We start from the raw sequence: 22,781 nt of genomic DNA on the forward strand, positions 1-22,781 counted from the left end.
CTCCTTGCACAAAGGCGGAGGTAGCGGTCCTTGCACAGCAGTATGTGAAATTTATTGTCAATCAGTGTTGGTTCCTAACTGGACAGTTTGATTTCACAGAAGTGTGATTGACTTGGAGTTACATTGTGTTGTTTAAGTGTTCCCTTTATTTTTTTGAGCAGTATATATACCCTAAATACAAATTCAGTGAAGGCCACTGGGGACATGACAAAATGCTTAGTGTCAGTTGAAAACAAGATATCTTCTGATAAAGATGAAATTCATGTTATGTTTCTTATACTTCATTACAGGGAACATTTCAATTCATATAAAAAAAGCTTTTTAAATTAGATGGTGACAATAATTAAAAATATTGGACTCAAATCCTACCGTTTCATGGAATGACCCAGATGTGTAAGAAACAGAAAGTGTGCCTTTCGAATTCTGTGTAATGTCAGTAGTCTGGTCAAGGAAGCATCATGCAAACTATATTGGCACACTCCACTTACCAAGACCATTACTAAATAAGGCACGCTGTCACCTGCTTTTATAGTGAGCCTTGAGGTGGTACCACCCAGCACATCTAGAAGGGAGTGTATTTCATACCAAACCCTCCCTTGATATGACAGGAGCACTATCACGAGTTGAACTGCTAGGGGCAAAAATACCTAGATTTACTTACTAAAGGACCAACATATCTCACTTTTGCAAAGAACTGTTAAAATGAAGACCAGAATATTTCATTAAAGTTACTTATGTACAATTTGGTTGCACAGTACATATGGAAAGTCTCCACCATAATAATATAACACTATGGAATCTCCTCGGATCATAAGGAAACCTGAGGAGGAAAGAGAACGATTGAAGTCTTCAAAAAAATCCCACAAGATAACAATTTTAAAACTCACCATTTTATTATGATAATGTTATTTGATATGACAAATTACAAGTGTATGCATATTTACATTATATATTTATGAAAAGTAACAAGTTACATCTGTATAAAGAAAATACAACTATGACATGAGTTATTGAACTATACATTTTACATCATATACTTAGAATTTTCAAACCATGGTAGAAATACCTAGACATATATAAACCAATATAACCAGAACAAGAGCCGTTAAGATTTAGATGGAAACTATGATGGACGTGAGGCACTTTTTCAAGGTTGTCAGGATGTGAAGCCAATGGCACTAAGAAACTGAAAGAAAAGATGCATGAGAAAGAAACAGGCAGTGTTTACAGAAGAATTAGAGTACCATTTATACTGCAATTTTCAAAACACAAATGTTTTCCACTATTTAGAACTAATCACAGAAATGTTACATCATCAAGCGCTGTAAGAAAAGCCATCATACATCATCAGTGCACCAAAGCATTGGAAAAATTGAAAAGTAACCACTCAACTGCTGTGAAAAGAAACCTTTTAAACAACACACGTTTATATAGGCATTTCTTTTTAACGCAGACAAAGTCAAGAATGTACATTTTTAAGCATTCCAAAAAATATGCACACTTTCCAAGATTGAAAGAAGAATAAAAGACTAGCAGCAACGTGGTTAAAAACTGAAGTCTTATGCAAAGTTAACTGACTGGTAAAACAAATATATTAAAGCAGACAGACATGTTGCATATATAATACAGTACATGATAGCGAGTTACACTGTGCTGGTTAATGCAGAATGAAACAGATGATTTCAGTATCTCTCAGCTAAACTTGTATGAATGTACATCCTACACTTTACTCCTCAGCCAGCAAGTTTTTAAATCAGGTTCATCTAATCTTGGGTTCAGCTTGCGATATGCAGGGCAATCCAAATTACAATATGGGAGAATAAAAACATTGATAAACAAACCAAATGCACACACACGGTTATATGCTGGAACTAGGTATTGTTTAAACAGTCTTTCGTAGCTGACTTTTCTCTCAAATCAATAAAAAAATTAGTGATTGTATCTAGCAGCTTTATATATATATAACTTTTTTTAAATAAGTGGACTGCCACTACTGTACCATGTTAGCACTCCAGCCTTCCTCCCTTCGTAGAAAACTAGAATGAATCTCCATTAAAAGCTCAATTGTCATTTCCATCATGAACGCCCTCCACTTTCAATGTGAAATAATACTAAAAAGGTGACCTATGTACATAATGCTGTCAATTGAAGCTACAGTATATGCTGACAGCAATGATAAATACAGCTCTATCTTTTAATTTCCAAAAAACAAAATGGGATTCTGATCAGGTATTTAATAGTGTTACTTATTTATAGGTGCTTGGAGTTTGGTACCTGGGGTAAAGTGTCTCGTCACTGACTCAGTGTGGAGAGAGGTCTAAGTGTTTCTCATGGTCAACAGTTTGCATAGAAAGTAAAGAGTGTTGGTTGGTACCTCGCATGGGGCATAAGAGAGGGATATGGAAGAAGTTGACTGCCCCCATCCAGTCTGGCGACGAGACAGGGTTGCCACGTCCTTCTCAAGAAGTGGTGGTCCGGGGGATGGTGTGCATATCTATTGGCTACAGTACAGGGCTGTAATGACAAGCTTTTTAAATAGGGGTGATTTTAAAACCTTTTGATAACAATTTTGTCTAAATCAAGTGTCAAACTCATTCCACGGAGTGTCTGAGGGTGTTTGCTCCACCCTTGTACTTGATTGATGAACTAATTAGTAAGGAACTCCCCTAACCTGGGTGTCTAGGTCTTAACCCACAGACACTCAACCCTCCATGGAATGAGTTTGACACCGCTGGTCTAAATGATCAAAGAAACCAATTTCTTTGTTCTCAAAAACTATTCAGGTACACAGGCAGATTTCTCAAAACAGTGGAATTAGCAATAACATACTGTCTTTTAAAGATGCAGCATCGAATTAATACAACCGGAGGTATGTCTACAGTTATTGTGGCTATGTTCCTCAGAGTGAAATATGGATTTCAACAAGGACCTTCATACTGTATCTCCCCATCAGCTTTCAACAAAGTCAGGTTTGTTACAATGAGTCAACACAGTTATCAGTTTCTATGATCACTGTGCTTGACATCTCACTGCATATGAAGACCTATGCACATATAGTGTGTAACAAACAATCATACCCAGATGCTATAATTACCTATAGGCAAATGCCATTTGACATTTAAAATGAGGAAGCTGTTCACTAATGACTGGGCAAATGTTACATGATGTATTCTCTGACTTACCGTGGACAAGCTGCAAAATGACTTTAACAGTAGTACATTTCACTAATTACAAATGCTTCAAATCACAAAGGGACAGATATCCAGTACTTTTGAAATTTGAAGATGATGCTGTAAACAAGGCTTGGAGACCAGTGCTTTCAAGGTGGGCTTTTCGCACACAATATGTGAGTTTGTTGGTCATTTCTAGTTTCCGAACTAATTTAAAAAAAAATGTTTTTCCCCAAACTAGTCTAATTTAAGTGCCTTAAGTTCAACAAAGGGGCACTCAAGACCCCTTACTCACCAACATTAAACAGAAAAACTTGCTGGTTGAGCAAAACTTCAGCTTTAAATAAAAAAACAACAGTTTTACCATGAAGCAAAGATGTGATGGAGTCAAAATAGAACATCTGGTAAAGTACCTGGAAATGTGACATTTTGGTCTCATGGAAGGTGAGTCAAGAAGTGCTAACATTAATTCTTGACTTGTTCGGGGGATGGAGGATTGCAAAATACATTACCATATTTTCACTCCTGCTCATGGAATTGATCACTTTATGTTGGAATGCAATTAAGTGGTCCAAATCACCTTACCAAAACAAGGAAATCATTCTAACATCTAGCTATGTCAGACTGTACCAGCAAAAGATAAAAAGGTTTTACCTTATTTTTTGTTCAACATTTGATGAATAGGAAAAATAAGGAAACACGTACACATCCACCACAGCAACATCTGAACTGTTAAATGACTCAATAAGAATGGTCTTAAGGTTAATGTACCATTACAATTGTGTGTAGGGGGGATAAACCATTCCTAGTGCAACTTCTCTAACAATTACACTGCCAGCGAATGCTCGAGTCATAAAGGAACTGCCAATGTTACCCAACTACAAATTCACAACAACATATCCCTTTTAGCATACTTCAAGTTTGTTTTCTGTATGCACAAATGTTTTTTCTTTTTTGCTGTTGTTGTGTAGCTGCTGCTCTCTGTACAAAAGACAATATTCCTTCACAAAGTTACACATTACTTGTAGGGAGAGTGACATGGTGGCCTGGTTGTTGTGTGTATTATGTACGAGTGTGAGTAAGAGTGTGTTTGTTTAGTAATATTTCCATGTCTGTTAATCTTCTCCTCGCGTTCAGCTCCTGAACTCTACTTCACGCTCAGAGCCCGTAAAGCACAAGGTTAGTCTTCCGCTGCTCTCTGCGTCGAAGGACACAAAAGACCTCCAGAGCCAGGCGTCTACAACAACATGTCACCCCCTCTGGGGTGAATGAAAAACAAGGTTGCCGGCATTTTAATACCCAGCTTTTTTCCTGCTTTCCTGTGTCAGCTAGCTGTGTTGTGGGTAGGTCATCCCGGGTGAGGGGTCAGAGTTCAGTCAGGTCACCCAGCGGCCTTGTGCTTGCCCCCGCAGCATCTGCAGGCCTCCCCACAGTGGTGGCAGGCTCTCAGCGGCAGGTAGCAGCACATACAGGGAGCGATGAAGGACAGTGCCGTCAGGGCCAGCCAGCGCAGGCAGAACTGCTCGTCAGCCGTGTCACACGAGCACGGGTCCGAGAAGTCTCCCTCCGAGTCGGACATGCAGTGGTACAGCATGCTCTCGGCACAAAGCATGCAACTGACTTTATAGATGCACTGCTTGATGGGGTCAGGAGCGTCCTGGCACTGCCCCCGCCGGTTGTCCTCATGGTTGAACATTTCCCGGCAGTAGATGCAGCGAGAACGCTCCCCGTCTTCCCGTCTCCGCCGCCCTTTTTTGGACTTGGTGAGTGGTGAGGGCTGCGCCTTGATGGAGGAGTCTTTACCCAGCCCTAGCCCCAGTCCTGTGCCCATACTCCCAGGGCCTGAGTGGGACTCCATGCCTGGCCCCTCGGGGAAGAGGTACTCACACTTCTTGCTGTCCAGTTTGTGGAAGAGGGCAGGGAAGTCAGGGTCCTCTCGCTCTGCCTCCTGCTTCCACATGACTGGGTGGCGGTAGTCCTCGTAGCCGCGAATCAGGATGTCCTTACGAGGGTTGATCCTTACAATCTCCTCCTCGTCCATGTGAAAGCTCACATGGCGCGTAGACTTGAAGGACTCCTGATGGAGACAGTGTTATTTTATTTAATACAGAGAACACAACAGACATTTTAGCAGTGTCAGTATATATTGCATTTATTTGAGTATGCATCGTGAATGATCTTTACTGTCCTTCCATGTCACGTAGGACATTCCTCAGAATTAGTATACCTTATTAAACTAGATCTAACATGGAGGTTTAATCTCCAATGGCAATACAGGGCTAATCATATACTGTAATAGTGGGTCACGGGTTCAACACACAAAATGGAACGTGGCTTTCCCACCTGTCCTGATATGAATAAATTAACTTTATAAAAATGGAGACCCGTTCCGAATGAACCCGAGGACTGTCAGACACAGTCAGTTCCGAAAAGGCCCGTGGAGAAACAGACCCAAACAAATGCCTTCCGATCTGGATCCGAAGACCCGTTCAGATCCGAGAGCAGAAAGAAACCTCAGACTGGACGCTGCCAACGCCATCAATAAACAAGTCATATTGGCCAAATGATCAACAGTTATGTGTCCTTAAAACCTGCCTATAACAAACAAAATAAAACATGTTGTATTTTTCAATGTGTGGAATATGCAAAACTTTATAGCTTATTGTTATATTGGTTTTTACTTTCCTAAAACAAATTGTTCACCTCACAGCTCAGCTGTCAGAGATTTGAGTGCTAAATGTGCCAGGGCATTGCATGCATATAGGCGTATCGGCCTAGGTGTTCACTGTATGATAATAATATTAAAAAAATATAAAAAAGGAAGATAAGCTTAGGCCTAGCCACAGAAACCGAGATATAGAGTTCCTATGTTCACCGGGACAAGAGGAACACCGACGTGAGAATTTTGTTCGACTATAATTCAGCCTTCAACACCATGGTGCCCTCCAAGCTCATCACTAAGCTCAGGACCCTGGGAGTGAACACCTCCCTCTGCAACTGGATCCTGGACTTTCTGACGGCGGCCCCCAGGTGGTGACTGTAGGCAACAACACATCCGCCACTCTGACCCGCAACAAAAGGGGCCCCTCAGGAATGCGTGTTAGTCCCCTCCTGTACTCCCTGTTCACCAACGACTGTGTGACCACGCACAACTCCAACGTATTCAATAAGATCGCTGACGACACAACATGGTTGGCCTGATCACCGACAACGATGAGACAGCCTATAGGGAGAAGGTCGGTGACCTGGCAGTGTGGTGCCAGGACAACAACTTATCCCTCAGCATCTGCAAGACAAAGGAGCTGATCGTGTACTACAGGAAACGGAGGGCTGAGCATGCCCCTATCCACGTGGCTGTAGTTGAGCGGGTCAAGAGCTTCAAGTTCCTAGGTGTCCACATCACTAAGGAATTATCATGGTCAACACACACCAACACAGTTGTGAAGAGGGCACGACAACACCTCTTCCTCCTAAGGGGGCTGAAAAAATTGGTCATGGGCTCTCAGATCCTCAAACAGTTCTACAGCTGCACCATTGAGAACATCTTGGTATGGCAACTGCTTGGCATCTGACCGATCAAGGATTTCACCATGAGGTCAATAGTGACTTTAAATCAGTTACAGAGTTTAAAGGCTGTAATAGGAGAAAACTGAGGATGGATCAACAACATTGTAGTTACTCCACAATACTAACCTAATTGACAGAGGGAAATGAATACAAATATTCAAAATCATGCATCCTATTTGCAACAAAACACTAAAGTGACACTGCAGAAAATGCGGCAAAGCAATTCACTTTTTGTCCTGAATACAAAGTGTTATGTTAAGAGAGTACCACACTCCATGTTTTAGCATAGTGGTGGCTGCATCACAGTGGAGGCTGCTTGGGGGAGGATGGCTGGAACAGAACAAATGCAATGGGTATGTGTTTGATGTACTTGAAACCGTTCCACTAATTCCGCTCCAGCCATTACCACGAGCCTGTCCTCCTCAATTAAGGTGCCACCAACCTCCTGTGCTGCATTATGTTATGGGTATGCTTGTAATGGTTAAGGACTGGGGAGTTTCAGAATAAAAAATAAAAGGAATGGAGATAAGCACAGGCAAAATTCTAGAGGAAAACCTGGTTCAGTCTGCTTTCTACCAGACACTGGGAGATGAATTCACCTTTCAGCAGGACAATAACCTAATACACAAGGCCAAATCTACACTGGAGTTGCTTACCAAGAAGACAGTGAATGTTCCTGAGTGGCCAAATTACAGTTTTGACTTAAATCTACTTGAAAATCTATGGCCAGACCTGAAAATGTTTGTCTGTTAATGATCAACAACCAATTTGACAGAGCTTGAAGAATTTATTGAAGAATGTGAAAATGTTGCACAATCCAGGTGTGGAAAGCTCTTAAGAGACGTACCAAGAAAGACTCACAGCTGTAATCGCTGCCAAAGGAACTTCTAAAAAGTATTGACTCAGGGGTGTGAAAAATTATGTAAAATTAGATTGTATTTAATTTTCAATAAATTAGCTAAAATGTCTAAAAAAACTTTTAATTTTGTCATTATGGGATAGTGTGTGTAGATGGGTGATATTTTCTATTAATTTAATCCATTTTGAATTCAGGCTGTTAACACAATACTTTCTGAATGCACTGTATATTTACATATGTACCTCAGTTACCTCGTACACCTGCACATTGTCCCGGTACTGGTACACCGTGTATTTATTGTGTATTTATTCCTTGTGTTATTATTTACCTCTCCTCTCCTCTCCTCCCATTCTACCTCTCCTCTCTACCCATTCTACCTCTCCTCTCCTCTCCTCCCATTCTACCTCTCCTCTACCTGTTCTACCTCTCCTCCATACCCGTTCTACCTCTCCTCTCTACCCGTTCTACCTCTCCTCTCTACCCGTTCTTCCTCTCCTCCATACCCGTTCTACCTCTCCTCTACCTGTTCTACCTCTCCTCTCTACCCGTTCTACCTCTCCTCCCTACCCGTTCTACCTCTCCTCTCTACCCGTTCTACCTCTCCTCCCTACCCGTTCTACCTCTCCTCTCTACCCGTTCTACCTCTCCTCTACCTGTTCTACCTCTCCTCTCTACCCGTTCTACCTCTCCTCCATACCCGTTCTTCCTCTCCTCCATACCCGTTCTTCCTCTCCTCCATACCCGTTCTACCTCTCCTCTCTACCCGTTCTACCTCTCCTCTCCTCCATACCCGTTCTACCTCTCCTCCATACCCGTTCTACCTCTCCTCTCTACCCGTTCTACCTCTCCTCCATACCCGTTCTACCTCTCCTCCATACCCGTTCTACCTCTCCTCTCTACCCGTTCTACCTCTCCTCTCTACCCGTTCTACCTCTCCTCCATACCCGTTCTACCTCTCCTCTACCTGTTCTACCTCTCCTCTCTACCCTTTCTTCCTCTCCTCCATACCTGTTCTACCTATCCTCTCTACCCGTTCTACCTCTCCTCCATACCCGTTCTACCTCTCCTCTCTACCAACCCCGTTCTACCTCTCCTCCATACCCGTTCTACCTCTCCTCTCCTCCATACCCGTTCTACCTCTCCTCCATACCCGTTCTACCTCTCCTCCCTACCCGTTCTACCTCTCCTCTACCCGTTCTACCTCTCCTCTCTACCCGTTCTACCTCTCCTCTCTACCCGTTCTACTCTCCTCTCTACCCCGTTCTAACCTCTCTCTTCCCTACCCGTTCTACCTCTCCTCTCTACCCGTTCTACCTCTCCTCTCTACCCGTTCTACCTCTCCTCTCTACCCGTTCTTCCTCTCCTCCATACCCGTTCTTCCTCTCCTCCATACCCGTTCTACCTCTCCTCCATACCCGTTCTACCTCTCCTCCATACCCGTTCTACCTCTCCTCCATACCCGTTCTACCTCTCCTCCATACCCTTCTTCCTCTCCTCCATACCCTTCTACCTCTCCTCCATACCCGTTCTACCTCTCCTCTCTACCCTTTCTACCTCTCCTCCCTACCCGTTCTACCTCTCCTCCCTACCCGTTCTACCTCCTCTCTACCCGTTCTACCTCTCCTCCTACCCGTTCTACCTCTCCTCTCTACCCGTTCTACCTCTCCTCCATACCCGTTCTACCTCTCCTCTCTACCCGTTCTACCTCTCCTCACTACCCGTTCTAACCTCTCCTCTCTACCCGTTCTACCTCTCCTCTCTACCCCGTTCTAACCTCTCCTCTCACCCGTTCTACCTCTCCTCTCTACCCGTTCTTCCTCTCCTCCATAACCCGTTCTACCTCTCCTCCATACCCGTTCTAACCTCTCCCTCCCTACCCGTTCCTACCTCTCCTCTCTACCCCGTTCTACCTCCCTCCATACCCCGTTCTACCTCTCCTCTCTACCCCGTATCTACCTCTCCTCCATACCCGTTCTACCTCTCCTCTCTACCCGTTCTACCTCTCCTCTCTACCCGTTCTACCCGTTCTACCTCTCCTCTCTACCCGTTCTACCCGTTCTACCTCTCCTCTCTACCCGTTCTACCTCTCCTCTCTACCCGTTCTACCTCTCCTCTCTACCCGTTCTACCTCTCCTCTCTACCCGTTCTACCTCTCCTCTCTACCCGTTCTACCTCTCCTCCATAACCCGTTCTACCTCTCTCCATACCCGTTCTACTACCTCCTCCATACCCGTTCTACCTCTCCTCCATACCCGTTCTACCTCTCCTCCCATACCCGTTCTACCTCTCCTCTCTACCCGTTCTACCTCTCCTCTCTACCCGTTCTACCTCTCCTCTCTACCCGTTCTACCTCTCCTCTCTACCCGTTCTACCTCTCCTCTCTACCCGTTCTACCCGTTGTACCTCTCCGTTCTACCCGTTGTACCTCTCCGTTCTACCCGTTCTACCTCTCCTCTCTACCCGTTCTACCTCTCCTCTCTACCCGTTCTACCTCTCCTCTCTACCCGTTCTACCTCTCCTCTCTACCCGTTCTACCTCTACTCTCTACCCGTTCTACCTCTCCTCTCTACCCGTTCTACCTCTCCTCTCTACCCGTTCTACCCGTTCTACCTCTCCTCTCTACCCCGTTCTACCCGTTCTACCTCTCCTCTCTACCCGTTCTACCTCTCCTCTCTACCCGTTCTACCTCTCCTCTCTACCCGTTCTACCTCTCCTCTCTACCCGTTCTACCTCTCCTCCATACCCGTTCTACCTCTCCTCTCTACCCGTTCTACCTCTCCTCTCTACCCTTCTACCCGTTCTACCTCTCCTCTCTACCCTTCTACCCTCTCCTCTCTACCCGTCTACCTCTCTCCTCATACCCTCCTAACCCGTTCTACCTCTCCTCCATACCCGTTCTTTCCACTCCTCCATACCCGTTCTTCCTCTCCTCCATACCCTTCTAACCTCTCCTCCATACCCGTTCTACCTCTCCTCCATACCCGTTCTACTCTACCTCTCACCCCATAACCCGTTCTACCTCTCCTCCATACCCGTTCTACCTCTCCTCTCTACCCGTTCTACCTCTCCTCTCTACCCGTTCTACCTCTCCTCTCTACCCGTTCTACCTCTCCTCCATACCCGTTCTACCTCTCCTCCATACCCGTTCTACCTCTCCTCCATACCCGTTCTACCTCTCCTCTCTACCCGTTCTACCTCTCCTCCATACCCGTTCTACCTCTCCTCCATACCCGTTCTACCTCTCCTCTCCTCCATACCCGTTCTACCTCTCCTCTCCTCCATACCCGTTCTACCTCTCCTCCATACCCGTTCTACCTCTCCTCCATACCCGTTCTACCTCTCCTCTCCTCCATACCCGTTCTACCTCTCCTCCATACCCGTTCTTCCTCTCCTCTCTACCCGTTCTACCTCTCCTCTCTACCCGTTCTACCTCTCCTCTCTACCCGTTCTACCTCTCCTCTCTACCCGTTCTACCTCTCCTCCATACCCGTTCTACCTCTCCTCTCCACCCGTTCTACCCTCTCCTCCATCCGTTCTAACCTCTCCATCTTTACCCGTTCTAACTCTCCTCCATACCCGTTCTAACTCTCCTCCATACCCGTTCTTCCTCTCCTCCATACCCGTTCTTCCTCTCCTCCATACCCGTTCTACCTCTCCTCTCTACCCGTTCTACCTCTCCTCTCTACCCGTTCTACCTCTCCTCTCTACCCGTTCTTCCTCTCCTCCCTACCCGTTCTACCTCTCCTCCCTACCCGTTCTACCTCTCCTCCATACCCGTTCTACCTCTCCTCTCTACCCCGTTCTACCTCTCCTCCATACCCGTTCTAACCTCTCCTCCATACCCTTTCTACCTCTCCTCTCCTCCATACCCGTTCTACCTCTCCTCCATACCCGTTCTACCTCTCCTCCATACCCGTTCTTCCTCTCCTCCATACCCGTTCTACCTCTCCTCCATACCCGTTCTACCTCTCCTCTCTACCCGTTCTACCTCTCCTCTCTACCCTTCTACCTCTCCTCTCTACCCGTTCTACCTCTCCTCTCTACACGTTCTACCTCTCCTCTCTACCCGTTCTACCTCTCCTCCATACCCGTTCTACCTCTCCTCCATACCCGTTCTACCTCTCCTCCATACCCGTTCTACCTCTCCTCCATACCCGTTCTACCTCTCCTCTCTACCCGTTCTTCCTCTCCTCTCTACCCGTTCTACCTCTCCTCTCTACCCCGTCTATACCTCTCCTCCATACCCTTCTAACCTCTCCTCTCCACCCGTTCTAACCTCTCCTCCAGACCCGTTCTAACCTCTCCTCCTTACCCGTTCTACCTCGCCTCCATACCCGGTCTAACCTCTCCTCCATACCCGTTCTTTCCTCTCCCTCCATACCCGTTCTTCCTCTCCTCCATACCCAGTTCTACCTCTCCTCTCTACCCTTCTACCTCTCCTCTCTAACCCGTTCTACCTCTCCTCTCTACCCGTTCTATACCTCTCCTCTCTACCCGGTCTAACCTCTCCCTCTACCCGTTCTAACCTCTCCTCCCTACCCGTTCTACCCTCCTCTCTACCCTTCTACCCTCTCCTCTCTACCCGTTCTAACCTCTCCTCCATACCCGTTCAACTCTCCTCCATACCCGTTCTACCTCTCCTCCATACCCGTTCTACTCTCCTCTCTACCACCCGTTCTACCTCTCCTCTCCTCCATACCCGTTCTACCTCTCCTCCATACCCGTTCTACCTCTCCTCCATACCCGTTCTACCTCTCCTCCATACCCGTTCTTCCTCTCCTCTCTACCCGTTCTACCTCTCCTCTCTACCCGTTCTACCTCTCCTCCATACCCGTTCTTCCTCTCCTCCATACCCGTTCTACCTCTCCTCTTTACCCGTTCTACCTCTCCTCCATACCCGTTCTACCTCTCCTCTCTACCCGTTCTAACTCTCCTCCATACCCGTTCTAACTCTCCTCCATACCCGTTCTTCCTCTCCTCCATACCCGTTCTACCTCTCCTCTCTACCCGTTCTACCTCTCCTCTCTACCCGTTCTACCTCTCCTCTCTACCCGTTCTACCTCTCCTCTCTACCCGTTCTACCTCTCCTCTCTACCCGTTCTACCTCTCCTCTCTACCCGTTCTACCTCTCCTCTCTACCCGTTCTACCTCTCCTCTCTACCCGTTCTACCTCTCCTCTCTACCCGTTCTACCTCTCCTCTCTACCCGTTCTTCCTCTCCTCTCTACCCGTTCTACCTCTTTCTCTCTCTACCTACCCGTTCTACCTCTCCTCCATACCCGGTTCACCTTCTCCTCCATACCCGTTCTACCTCTCCTCCATACACCCGTTCTACCTCTCCCTCCTACCCGTTCTACCTCTCCCTTCTCTACCCGTTCTACCTCTCCTCTCTACCCGTTCTACCTCTCCTCTCCTACCACGTTCTACCTCTCCTCCCATACCCGTATCTACCTCTCCTCTTCCTACCCGTTCTAACCTCTCCTCTCATACCCGTTCTACCTCTCTCCCTTTACCCGTCTCTACCCTTTCCTACCCCGGACCCGTTCCTAACCCTCCTCCCATACCCGTTCTACCTCTCCTCCATACCCGTTCTACCTCTCCTCCATACCCGTTCTATCCTCTCCTCTCTACCCGTTCTACCTCTCACTCTCATACCCCGTTCTACCTCTCCTGCTCTACCCGTTCTACCTCTCCTCTCTACCCGTTCTACACCTCTTCCTCTCGTACCTCTCCTCCCTACCAGTTTCTACCTCTCCTCTCTACCCGTTCTACCTCTCCTCTCTACCCGTTCTACCTCTCCTCTCTACCCGTTCTACCTCTCCTCTCTACCCGTTCTACCTCTCCTCCCTACCCGTTCTACCTCTCCTCCCTACCCGTTCTACCTCTCCTCTCTACCCGTTCTACCTCTCCTCTCTACCCGTTCTACCTCTCCTCCATACCCGTTCTACCTCTCCTCTCTACCCGTTCAACCTCTCCTCCATACCCGTTCTACCTCTCCTCCATACCCGTTCTATCTCTCCTCTCTACCCGTTCTACCTCTCCTCCATACCCGTTCTACCTCTCCTCTCTACCCGTTCTACCTCTCCTCTCTACCCGTTCTACCTCTCCTCTCTACCCGTTCTACCTCTCCTCTCTACCCGTTCTACCTCTCCTCTCTACCCGTTCTACCTCTCCTCTCTACCCGTTCTACCTCTCCTCCATACCCGTTCTACCTCTCCTCTCTACCCGTTCTACCTCTCCTCCATACCCGTTCTACCTCTCCTCCCTACCCGTTCTACCTCTCCTCCATACCCGTTCTACCTCTCCTCTCTACCCGTTCTACCTCTCCTCTATACCCCGTTCTACCTCTACTCTCTACCCGTTCTTCCTCTCCTCCATACCCGTTCTACCTCTCCTCCATACCCGTTCTACCTCTCCTCCATACCTGTTCTACCTCTCCTCCATACCCGTTCTACCTCTCCTCCATACCTGTTCTACCTCTCCTCCCTACCCGTTCTACCTCTCCTCCATACCCGTTCTACCTCTCCTCCATAACCCGTCTACCTCTCCTCCATACCCGTTCTACCTCTCCTCTCTACCCGTTCTACCTCTCCTCCATACCCGTTCTTCCTCTCCTCCATACCCGTTCTACCTCTCCTCCATACCCGTTCTACCTCTCCTCCATACCCGTTCTACCTCTCCTCTCTACCCGTTCTACCTCTCCTCCATACCCGTTCTACCTCTCCTCCATACCCGTTCTACCTCTCCTCTACCCGTTCTACCTCTCCTCTCTACCCGTTCTACCTCTCCTCTCTAACCCGTTCCTACCTCTCCTCTCTACCCGTTCTACCTCTCCTCCATACCCGTTCTACCTCTCCTCCATACCCGTTCTACCTCTCCTCCATACCCGTTCTACCTCTCCTCTCTACCCGTTCTACCTCTCCTCCATACCCGTTCTACCTCTCCTCCCTACCCGTTCTACCTCTCCTCCATACCCGTTCTACCTCTCCTCTCTACCCGTTCTACCTCTCCTCTCTACCCGTTCTACCTCTCCTCTCTACCCGTTCTACCTCTCCTCTCTACCCGTTCTACCTCTCCCCTACCCGTTCTACCTCTCCTCCATACCCGTTCTACCTCTCCTCTCTACCCGTCCTACCTCTCCTCTACCCTTCTCCTCTCCTCCATACCCGTTCTACCTCTCCTCCATACCCGTTCTACCTCTCCTCTCTACCCGTTCTACCTCTCCTCCATACCCGTTCTACCTCTCCTCCATACCCGTTCTACCTCTCCCTCTACCCGTTCTACCTCTCCTCCTAGCCCGTTCTACCTCTCCTCTCTACCCGTTCTACCTCTCCTCCATACCCGTTCTACCTCTCCTCTCTACCCGTTCTACCTCTCCTCTCTACCCGTTCTTCCTCTCCTCTACCTGTTCTACCTCTCCTCTCTACCCGTTCTACCTCTCCTCTCTACCCGTTCTACCTCTCCTCTCTACCCGTTCTACCTCTCCTCTCTACCCGTTCTACCTCTCCTCCATACCCTGTTCTACCTCTCCTCTCTACCGTTCTACCTCTCCTCCATACCCGTTCTACCTCTCCTCTCCATACCCGTTCTACCTCTCCTCCATACCCGTTCTACCTCTCCTCTCTACCCGTTCTACCTCTCCTCCATACCCGTTCTTCCTCTCCTCCATACCCGTTCTACCTCTCCTCCATACCCGTTCTACCTCTCCCCCATACCCTTCTACCTCTCCCTCTACCCGTTCTACCTCTCCTCCATACCCGTTCTACCTCTCCTCCATACCCGTTCTACCTCTCCTCTCTACCCGTTCTACCTCTCCTCTCTACCCGTTCTACCTCTCCTCTCTACCCGTTCTACCTCTCCTCCATACCCGTTCTACCTCTCCTCCATACCCGTTCTACCTCTCCTCCATACCCGTTCTACCTCTCCTCTCTACCCGTTCTACCTCTCCTCCATACCCCGTTCTACCTCTCCTCCCTACCCGTTCTACCTCTCCTCCATACCCGTTCTACCTCTCCTCTCTACCCGTTCTACCTCTCCTCTCTACCCGTTCTACCTCTCCTCCCTACCCGTTCTACCTCTCCTCCATACCCGTTCTACCTCTCCTCTCTACCCGTTCTACCTCTCCTCTACCCGTTCTTCCTCTCCTCCATACCCGCTCTACCTCTCCTCTCTACCCGTTCTACCTCTCCTCTCTACCCGTTCTACCTCTCCTCCATACCCGTTCTACCTCTCCTCCATACCCGTTCTCCTCTCCTCTCTACCCGTTCTACCTCTCCTCTCTACCCGTTCTACCTCTCCTCTCTACCCGTTCTACCTCTCCTCCATACCCGTTCTACCTCTCCTCTCTACCCGTTCTACCTCTCCTCTCTACCCGTTCTTCCTCTCCTCTACCTGTTCTACCTCTCCCTCTCTACCCGTTCTACCTCTCCTCTCATACCCGTTCTACCTCTCCTCTCTACCCGTTCTACCTCTCCTCTCTACCCGTTCTACCTCTCCTCCATACCCGTTCTACCTCTCCTCTCTACCCGTTCTACCTCTCCTCTCTACCCGTTCTACCTCTCCTCTCTACCCGTTCTACCTCTCCTCCATACCTGTTCTACCTCTCCTCTCTACCCGTTCTACCTCTCCTCCATACCCGTTCTACCTCTCCTCCATACCCGTTCTACCTCTCCTCCATACCCGTTCTACCTCTCCTCCATACCCGTTCTACCTCTCCTCCATACCCGTTCTTCCTCTCCTCCATACCCGTTCTTCCTCTCCTCTACCTGTTCTACCTCTTCTCTACCTGTTCTACCTCTCCTCTACCTGTTCTACCTCTCCTCTCTACCCGTTCTACCTCTCCTCCATACCCGTTCTTCCTCTCGTCCATACCCGTTCTACCTCTCCTCCATACCCGTTCTACCTCTCCTCCATACCCGTTCTTCCTCTCCTCCATACCCGTTCTACCTCTCCTCCATACCCGTTCTACCTCTTCTCTACCCGTTCTTCCTCTCCTCCATACCCGTTCTTCCTCTCCTCTACCTGTTCTACCTCTTCTCTACCCGTTCTACCTCTCCTCCATACCCGTTCTTCCTCTCCTCCATACCCGTTCTACCTCTCCTCCATACCCGTTCTACCTCTCCTCCATACCCGTTCTTCCTCTCCTCCATACCCGTTCTACCTCTCCTCCATACCCGTTCTACCTCTCCTCCATACCCGTTCTACCTCTCCTCCATACCCGTTCTACCTCTCCTCCATACCCGTTCTACCTCTCCTCCATACCCGTTCTACCTCTCCTCCATACCCGTTCTTCCTCTCCTCCATATCCGTTCTTCCTCTCCTCCATACCTGTTCTTCCATATTTAAAGAACTGGTTTAAACCTTCACAAAAGTATTAAACAGGTTAGGCCTATTTTGCAGCAATTAAGAAAGGCGGCGAGTTCCTACCATATGCCTACCCCATAAATGACAACAATAGAATAAAGATATTTTATAACATGCCTACTTTTAACCTATCTTAAAATAAAATGAGGAGTACAAAATTAAAGTTAAAACTTAATTTTAGCCTACAAAATGCAACATTACATATTTAAAAAACTTGTTTAGATTCATAAATAAGCCTACAATACTAATAATAATGACATATAATAATGATAAAACAAATGATAATAAACACGAAATCAAATAAATACAAGTTTGAAAATGGCCTCCAACCTGAATAGCGAGTTGCACAGAGTCCATTTGGCCACATCAACGTTCTTCTCATCTTTGTCCACTGCAATATTAAAACCTGGCCCTACTGAGGACACTCCCCTTGTCGGCTTCTTTTCACTATACTCTTTCTCTTTTGTTTAACTTCAATTAAAAAGGCCATCTTCGCAATCAACAGTGGCCTAGGCCTCTGTCTGTCTCTCTGTCTGTCCTCAGCAGCAGGAGCACATGATGTGAGTGGCAGGAACCACTTTCAGCTGGACATAACTAATGTTTTATTGAGTTGCAATTGGCTGACACAGATAAAAAGCAGATGAAAGTAATAATTTAGGGCCCGGTGCTGCTCGGTTCCCGAGTCAGATCTCAGAATTCCAGGTCTGTTGGACCCGTGAAGACTTCCAGTCTAGAGGTGTTTAGTACTGACCTGAGGCGGCAGGTAGCGGTGGTTGCTGGAGGGAAACTGGTCAAAGGGCTGAGCGCGGACGTAGCAGCCCCGGTAGGGTTCAGTGGACACCACATTGTGGACAAAAGGCTGAGCGCGGACGTAGCAGTCCCGGTAGGGTTCAGTGGACACCACATTGTGGACACTCAGGGGGGAAAAGGGCTCCTTCATTGGCATACAGATGGAGGGCAGCGCCTCACACAGGGGCTGCAACACAACGACAAAACTTCTATATCATTCATTTTTCACCTTAATTATACAAGGCGCCATTTTTATATTTCACAAGTAGGTATAAGAAGCATAATACTGACTCACATTAGTTACAGGCACCACTGATATTCTAACTATATTTGTCCCACATTTGTCCACCAGGTAGCGCCCAGAGAGCACATGTCTCCCTGTGCCTCTGCCTGTGATATGAGATGACTCAAGCCCCTTCTGTTGACAACTCAAGAGTTCCTATCAGCCTCCCATGTGTTCTCACAGGCGTTTTATTGATGTGACAAATCCTAGTCAACTGTATTGGACAACTACTGTTGAGAACTCTAACACACACAAATACATGTATACATACACCCACCAGCCTATTAGGTGACAACAATGGACTATGAGCTCTGAGCTACAACCAGTGCGGAGGAGAGGTAGAACCGGTGCAGAGGAGAGGTAGAACCGGTGCAGAGGAGAGGTAGAACCGGTGCAGAGGAGAGGTAGAACCGGTGCAGAGGAGAGGTAGAACCGGTGCAGAGGAGAGGTAGAACCGGTGCAGAGGAGAGGTAGAACCGGTGCAGAGGAGAGGTAGAACCGGTGCAGAGGAGAGGTAGAACCGGTGCAGAGGAGAGGTAAAACCGGTGCAGAGGAGAGGAGAGGTAGAACCGGTGCAGAGGAGAGGAGAGGTAGAACCGGTGCGGAGGAGAGGAGAGGAAGAACCGGTGCGGAGGAGAGGAGAGGTAGAACCGGTGCGGAGGAGAGGAGAGGTAGAACCGGTGCGGAGGGGAGGAGAGGTAGAACCGGTGCGGAGGGGAGGAGAGGTACAACAGGTGCGGAGGAGAGGTAGAACCGGTGCGGAGGAGAGGTAGAACCGGTGCGGAGGAGAGGTAGAACCGGTGCGGAGGAGAGGTAGAACCGGTGCGGAGGAGAGGTAGAACCGGTGCGGAGGAGAGGAGAGGAAGAACCGGTGCGGAGGAGAGGAGAGGTAGAACCGGTGCGGAGGAGAGGAGAGGTAGAACCGGTGCGGAGGGGAGGAGAGGTACAACCGGTGGGGAGGAGAGGTACAACCGGTGCGGAGGAGAGGTAGAACCGGTGCGGAGGAGAGGTAGAACAGGTGCGGAGGAGAGGAGAGGTAGAACCGGTGCGGAGGAGAGGTAGAACCGGTGCGGAGGAGAGGTAGAACCGGTGCGGAGGAGAGGTAGAACCGGTGCGGAGGAGAGGTAGAACCGGTGCGGAGGAGAGGAAGAACCGGTGCGGAGGAGAGGAGAGGTAGAACCGGTGCGGAGGAGAGGAGAGGTAGAACCGGTGCGGAGGAAAGGTAGAACCGGTGCGGAGGAGAGGTAGAACAGGTGCGGAGGAGAGGTAGAACAGGTGCGGAGGAGAGGAGAGGTAGAACCGGTGCGGAGGAGAGGACAGGAAAAACCGGTGCGGAGGAGAGGACAGGTAGAACCGACCGGAGGAGAGGAGAGGTAGAACCGACCGGAGGAGAGGAGAGGTAGAACCGACCGGAGGAGAGGAGAGGTAGAACCGACCGGAGGAGAGGAGAGGTAGACTGGAGGAGAGGAGAGGTAGACTGGAGGAGAGGAGAGGTAGACTGGAGGAGAGGAGAGGTAGACTGGAGGAGAGGAGAGGTAGACTGGAGGAGAGGAGAGGTAGAACCGACTGGAGGAGAGGAGAGGTAGAACCGACTGGAGGAGAGGAGAGGTAGAACCGACCGGAGGAGAGGAGAGGTAGAACCGACCGGAGGAGAGGTAGAACCGACCGGAGGAGAGGTAGAACCGACCGGAGGAGAGGTAGAACCGACCGGAGGAGAGGAGAGGTAGAACCGACCGGAGGAGAGGAGAGGTAGAACCGACCGGAGGAGAGGAGAGGTAGAACCGACCGGAGGAGAGGAGAGGAAGAACCGACCGGAGGAGAGGAGAGGTAGAACCGACCGGAGGAGAGGAGAGGTAGAACCGACCGGTGCGGAGGAGAGGAGAGGTAGAACCGACCGGTGCGGAAGAGAGGAGAGGTAGAACCGACCGGAAGGAGAGGAGAGGTAGAACCGACCGGAAGGAGAGGAGAGGTAGAACCGACCGGAGGAGAGGAGAGGTAGAACCGACCGGAGGAGAGGAGAGGTAGAACCGACCGGAGGAGAGGAGAGGTAGAACCGACCGGTGCGGAGGAGAGGAGAGGTAGAACCGACCGGTGCGGAGGAGAGGAGAGGTAGAACCGACCGGTGCGGAGGAGAGGAGAGGAAGAACCGACCGGAGGAGAGGTAGAACCGACCGGAGGAGAGGAGAGGTAGAACCGACCGGAGGAGAGGAGAGGTAGAACCGACCGGAGAAGAGGAGAGGTAGAACCGACCGGAGGAGAGGATAGGTAGAACCGACCGGAGGAGAGGAGAGGTAGAACCGACCGGAAGGAGAGGAGAGGTAGAACCGACCGGAAGGAGAGGAGAGGAAGAACCGACCGGAGGAGAGGAGAGGTAGAACCGACCGGAGGAGAGGAGAGGTAGAACCGACCGGTGCAGAGGAGAAGTAGAACCGACCGGTGCGGAGGAGAGGAGAGGTAGAACCGACCGGAAGGAGAGGAAGAACCGACCGGAGGAGAGGAGAGGTAGAACCGACCGGAGGAGAGGAGAGGTAGAACCGACCGGAGGAGAGGAGAGGTAGAACCGACCGGAGGAGAGGAGAGGTAGAACCGACCGGAGGAGAGGAGAGGTAGAACCGACCGGAGGAGAGGATAGGTAGAACCGACCGGAAGGAGAGGAGAGGTAGAACCGACCGGAAGGAGAGGAGAGGAAGAACCGACCGGAGGAGAGGAGAGGTAGAACCGACCGGTGCGGAGGAGAGGAGAGGTAGAACCGACCGGTGCGGAGGAGAGGAGAGGTAGAACCGACCGGTGCGGAGGAGAGGAGAGGTAGAACCGACCGGTGCGGAGGAGAGGAGAGGTAGAACCGACCGGTGCGGAGGAGAGGAGAGGTAGAACCGACCGGTGCGGAGGAGAGGAGAGGTAGAACCGACCGGTGCGGAGGAGAGGAGAGGTAGAACCGACCGGTGCGGAGGAGAGGAGAGGTAGAACCGACCGGTGCGGAGGAGAGGAGAGGTAGAACCGGTGCGGAGGAGAGGTAGAACCGGTATGGAGGAGAGCAGAGGTAGAACCGGTATGGAGGAGAGGAGAGGTAGAACCGGTGTGGAGAGGAGAGGTAGAACCGGTGTGGAGGAGAGCAGAGGTAGAATCGGTGTGGAGGAGAGGAGAGGTAGAATCGGTGTGGAGGAGAGGAGAGGTAGAATCGGTGTGGAGGAGAGGAGAGATAGAACAGGCCTTATGGTGAGTTCTTAATGATGGCCAGCACATTTCAGCACTCACACAAGCATGGAGCTCGCATCTGCGCACGTACACACAGACACACACTCAGACCTGCAGTCGCACACAAATTCTCTCACACACATATTGGTACACAAACATACGCAGTAACACAAATATGCATATTCTCACACAGATAAGCATATACTTTGTATTTCAACCAAGCAGAAACACACCCTTCCCTCATTCAGGCCTCACACTGCCTCGCTGACTGCGTGTGGAGGACGCTGCTGGCTCTGGTTAGTCAGTGCTGCGTGTAAAGTAGCCCACGCTAGTGTTTTAACACACAGCGGAAATCTGGTTTGCTCCCAGCTGCTGCTACAGTAATTACTGTCCTGTGGTTGCTAAGATATGCTTCCTTTGACCCCCCCCCCACACTTCTCTCTTTTCTTACCCTCTTCTCTCTGTCTCCCCCTCAGACTGCTAAAATACTGTGTGTGTGTGTGTGTGTGTGTGTGTGTGTGTGTGTGTGTGTGTGTGTGTGTAGCAGTCTGAGTAGGAATGCCAGAATAAGGAGAGGGGAAAGAAGAGAAAGAACAGAACAGGAAAAAATTAAAAAGTGTGTGTATGTGAGCATATGCATACGTGAGTGTGTATTGCATGTGTGTGAGCGAGAGAGAGAGCACGGCCAACAAATCTGCTGAGGGAATGTCATAAACCAACTCCAGCTGGAGAAATGCAGGCCAGAATTTAAAATGCCAGATGACAGCTGTGTGTGTGTGTGTGTGTGTGAGAAAGAGAGAGAGGGGGTTAAGGGGATGAAATTGGAACCAGACTTGGGCTTCCTTTTAAAGCGCTGTGCTGAGCCCCACCATTCAAAAGGCATGCGTGGGGGCCAATCTGGTTCCGATCTGACCCCAGAGATGTTGAGGTGGAGATGGTGGGGGGGTGACCTGGCTCAGGACCAACATACGAGCTCCACGCGGTTCCACCCTACCAGGCACACACAGGGGAAGGGGCTGGCCTGCTGTGTGTGTGTGTGTGTTGTATCAGTGACTCAAAGACTCCCAGGTCCAAGCATCTGCATGTTCACATTTCATTGTGAAGCATCCCAAGAAAAAGGAATTCAGATGTGTGTTAGAGAGGGAGAGAGGAGGAGGGGAGAGTGGGATTGTGTATGAGTTCTTCAGTGTTACGGATGATGACTCATCCCTCGAATGCAACCTGGTAATGCTGCTCAGCCCTGCTCTACAAGGATTCTACTGGGGCTCCTCTCCAGTACGCTTTCTCCTCAACCAAACTACCTAACCTGACTAGAACATGCCAGGTGCCATTTGACCCACATTTGGGGTTTACTTGTTTAATCTCTCCAGGACTATAGCACCCCACCTCCTCTCAAATACTTGGTTGAGTTGAAATCGCACCAAACACTACATTTCTACAAGTCCTATATCTATTTAAGATGAGGAGAGGCTCGCCCGTCCCCCTCAGCGGATGTTGTGCAGTACAAAACAGATGTGGTTTTGCGTTCTCAAACACCTGTCAAATGTTGCACCTCA

At 49.4% G+C, this 22,781-nt stretch overlaps 1 protein-coding gene across 2 annotated transcripts in view; it reads right to left on the minus strand.

The window, feature by feature from the left end:
* Positions 1-871: 871 nt before the first annotated feature.
* LOC115162156 (sprouty-related, EVH1 domain-containing protein 1) overlaps positions 872-22,781 on the minus strand; it is a 95,540-nt gene continuing 73,630 nt past the window's right edge. For both annotated transcript variants that reach the window (XM_029713183.1, XM_029713182.1), the window contains 2 exons: positions 17,710-17,934; positions 872-5,247 (listed from right to left, as the gene is read on the minus strand). In XM_029713183.1, coding sequence (XP_029569043.1) covers positions 4,552-5,247; positions 17,710-17,934 — 921 coding nt within the window. In that variant the 3' untranslated portion in view covers positions 872-4,551. The remainder of the gene's footprint in view (positions 5,248-17,709; positions 17,935-22,781) is intronic.

Source organism: Salmo trutta, chromosome 25 (assembly GCF_901001165.1).
Source record: "Salmo trutta chromosome 25, fSalTru1.1, whole genome shotgun sequence".
Taxonomy (NCBI): Eukaryota; Metazoa; Chordata; class Actinopteri; order Salmoniformes; family Salmonidae; genus Salmo; species Salmo trutta.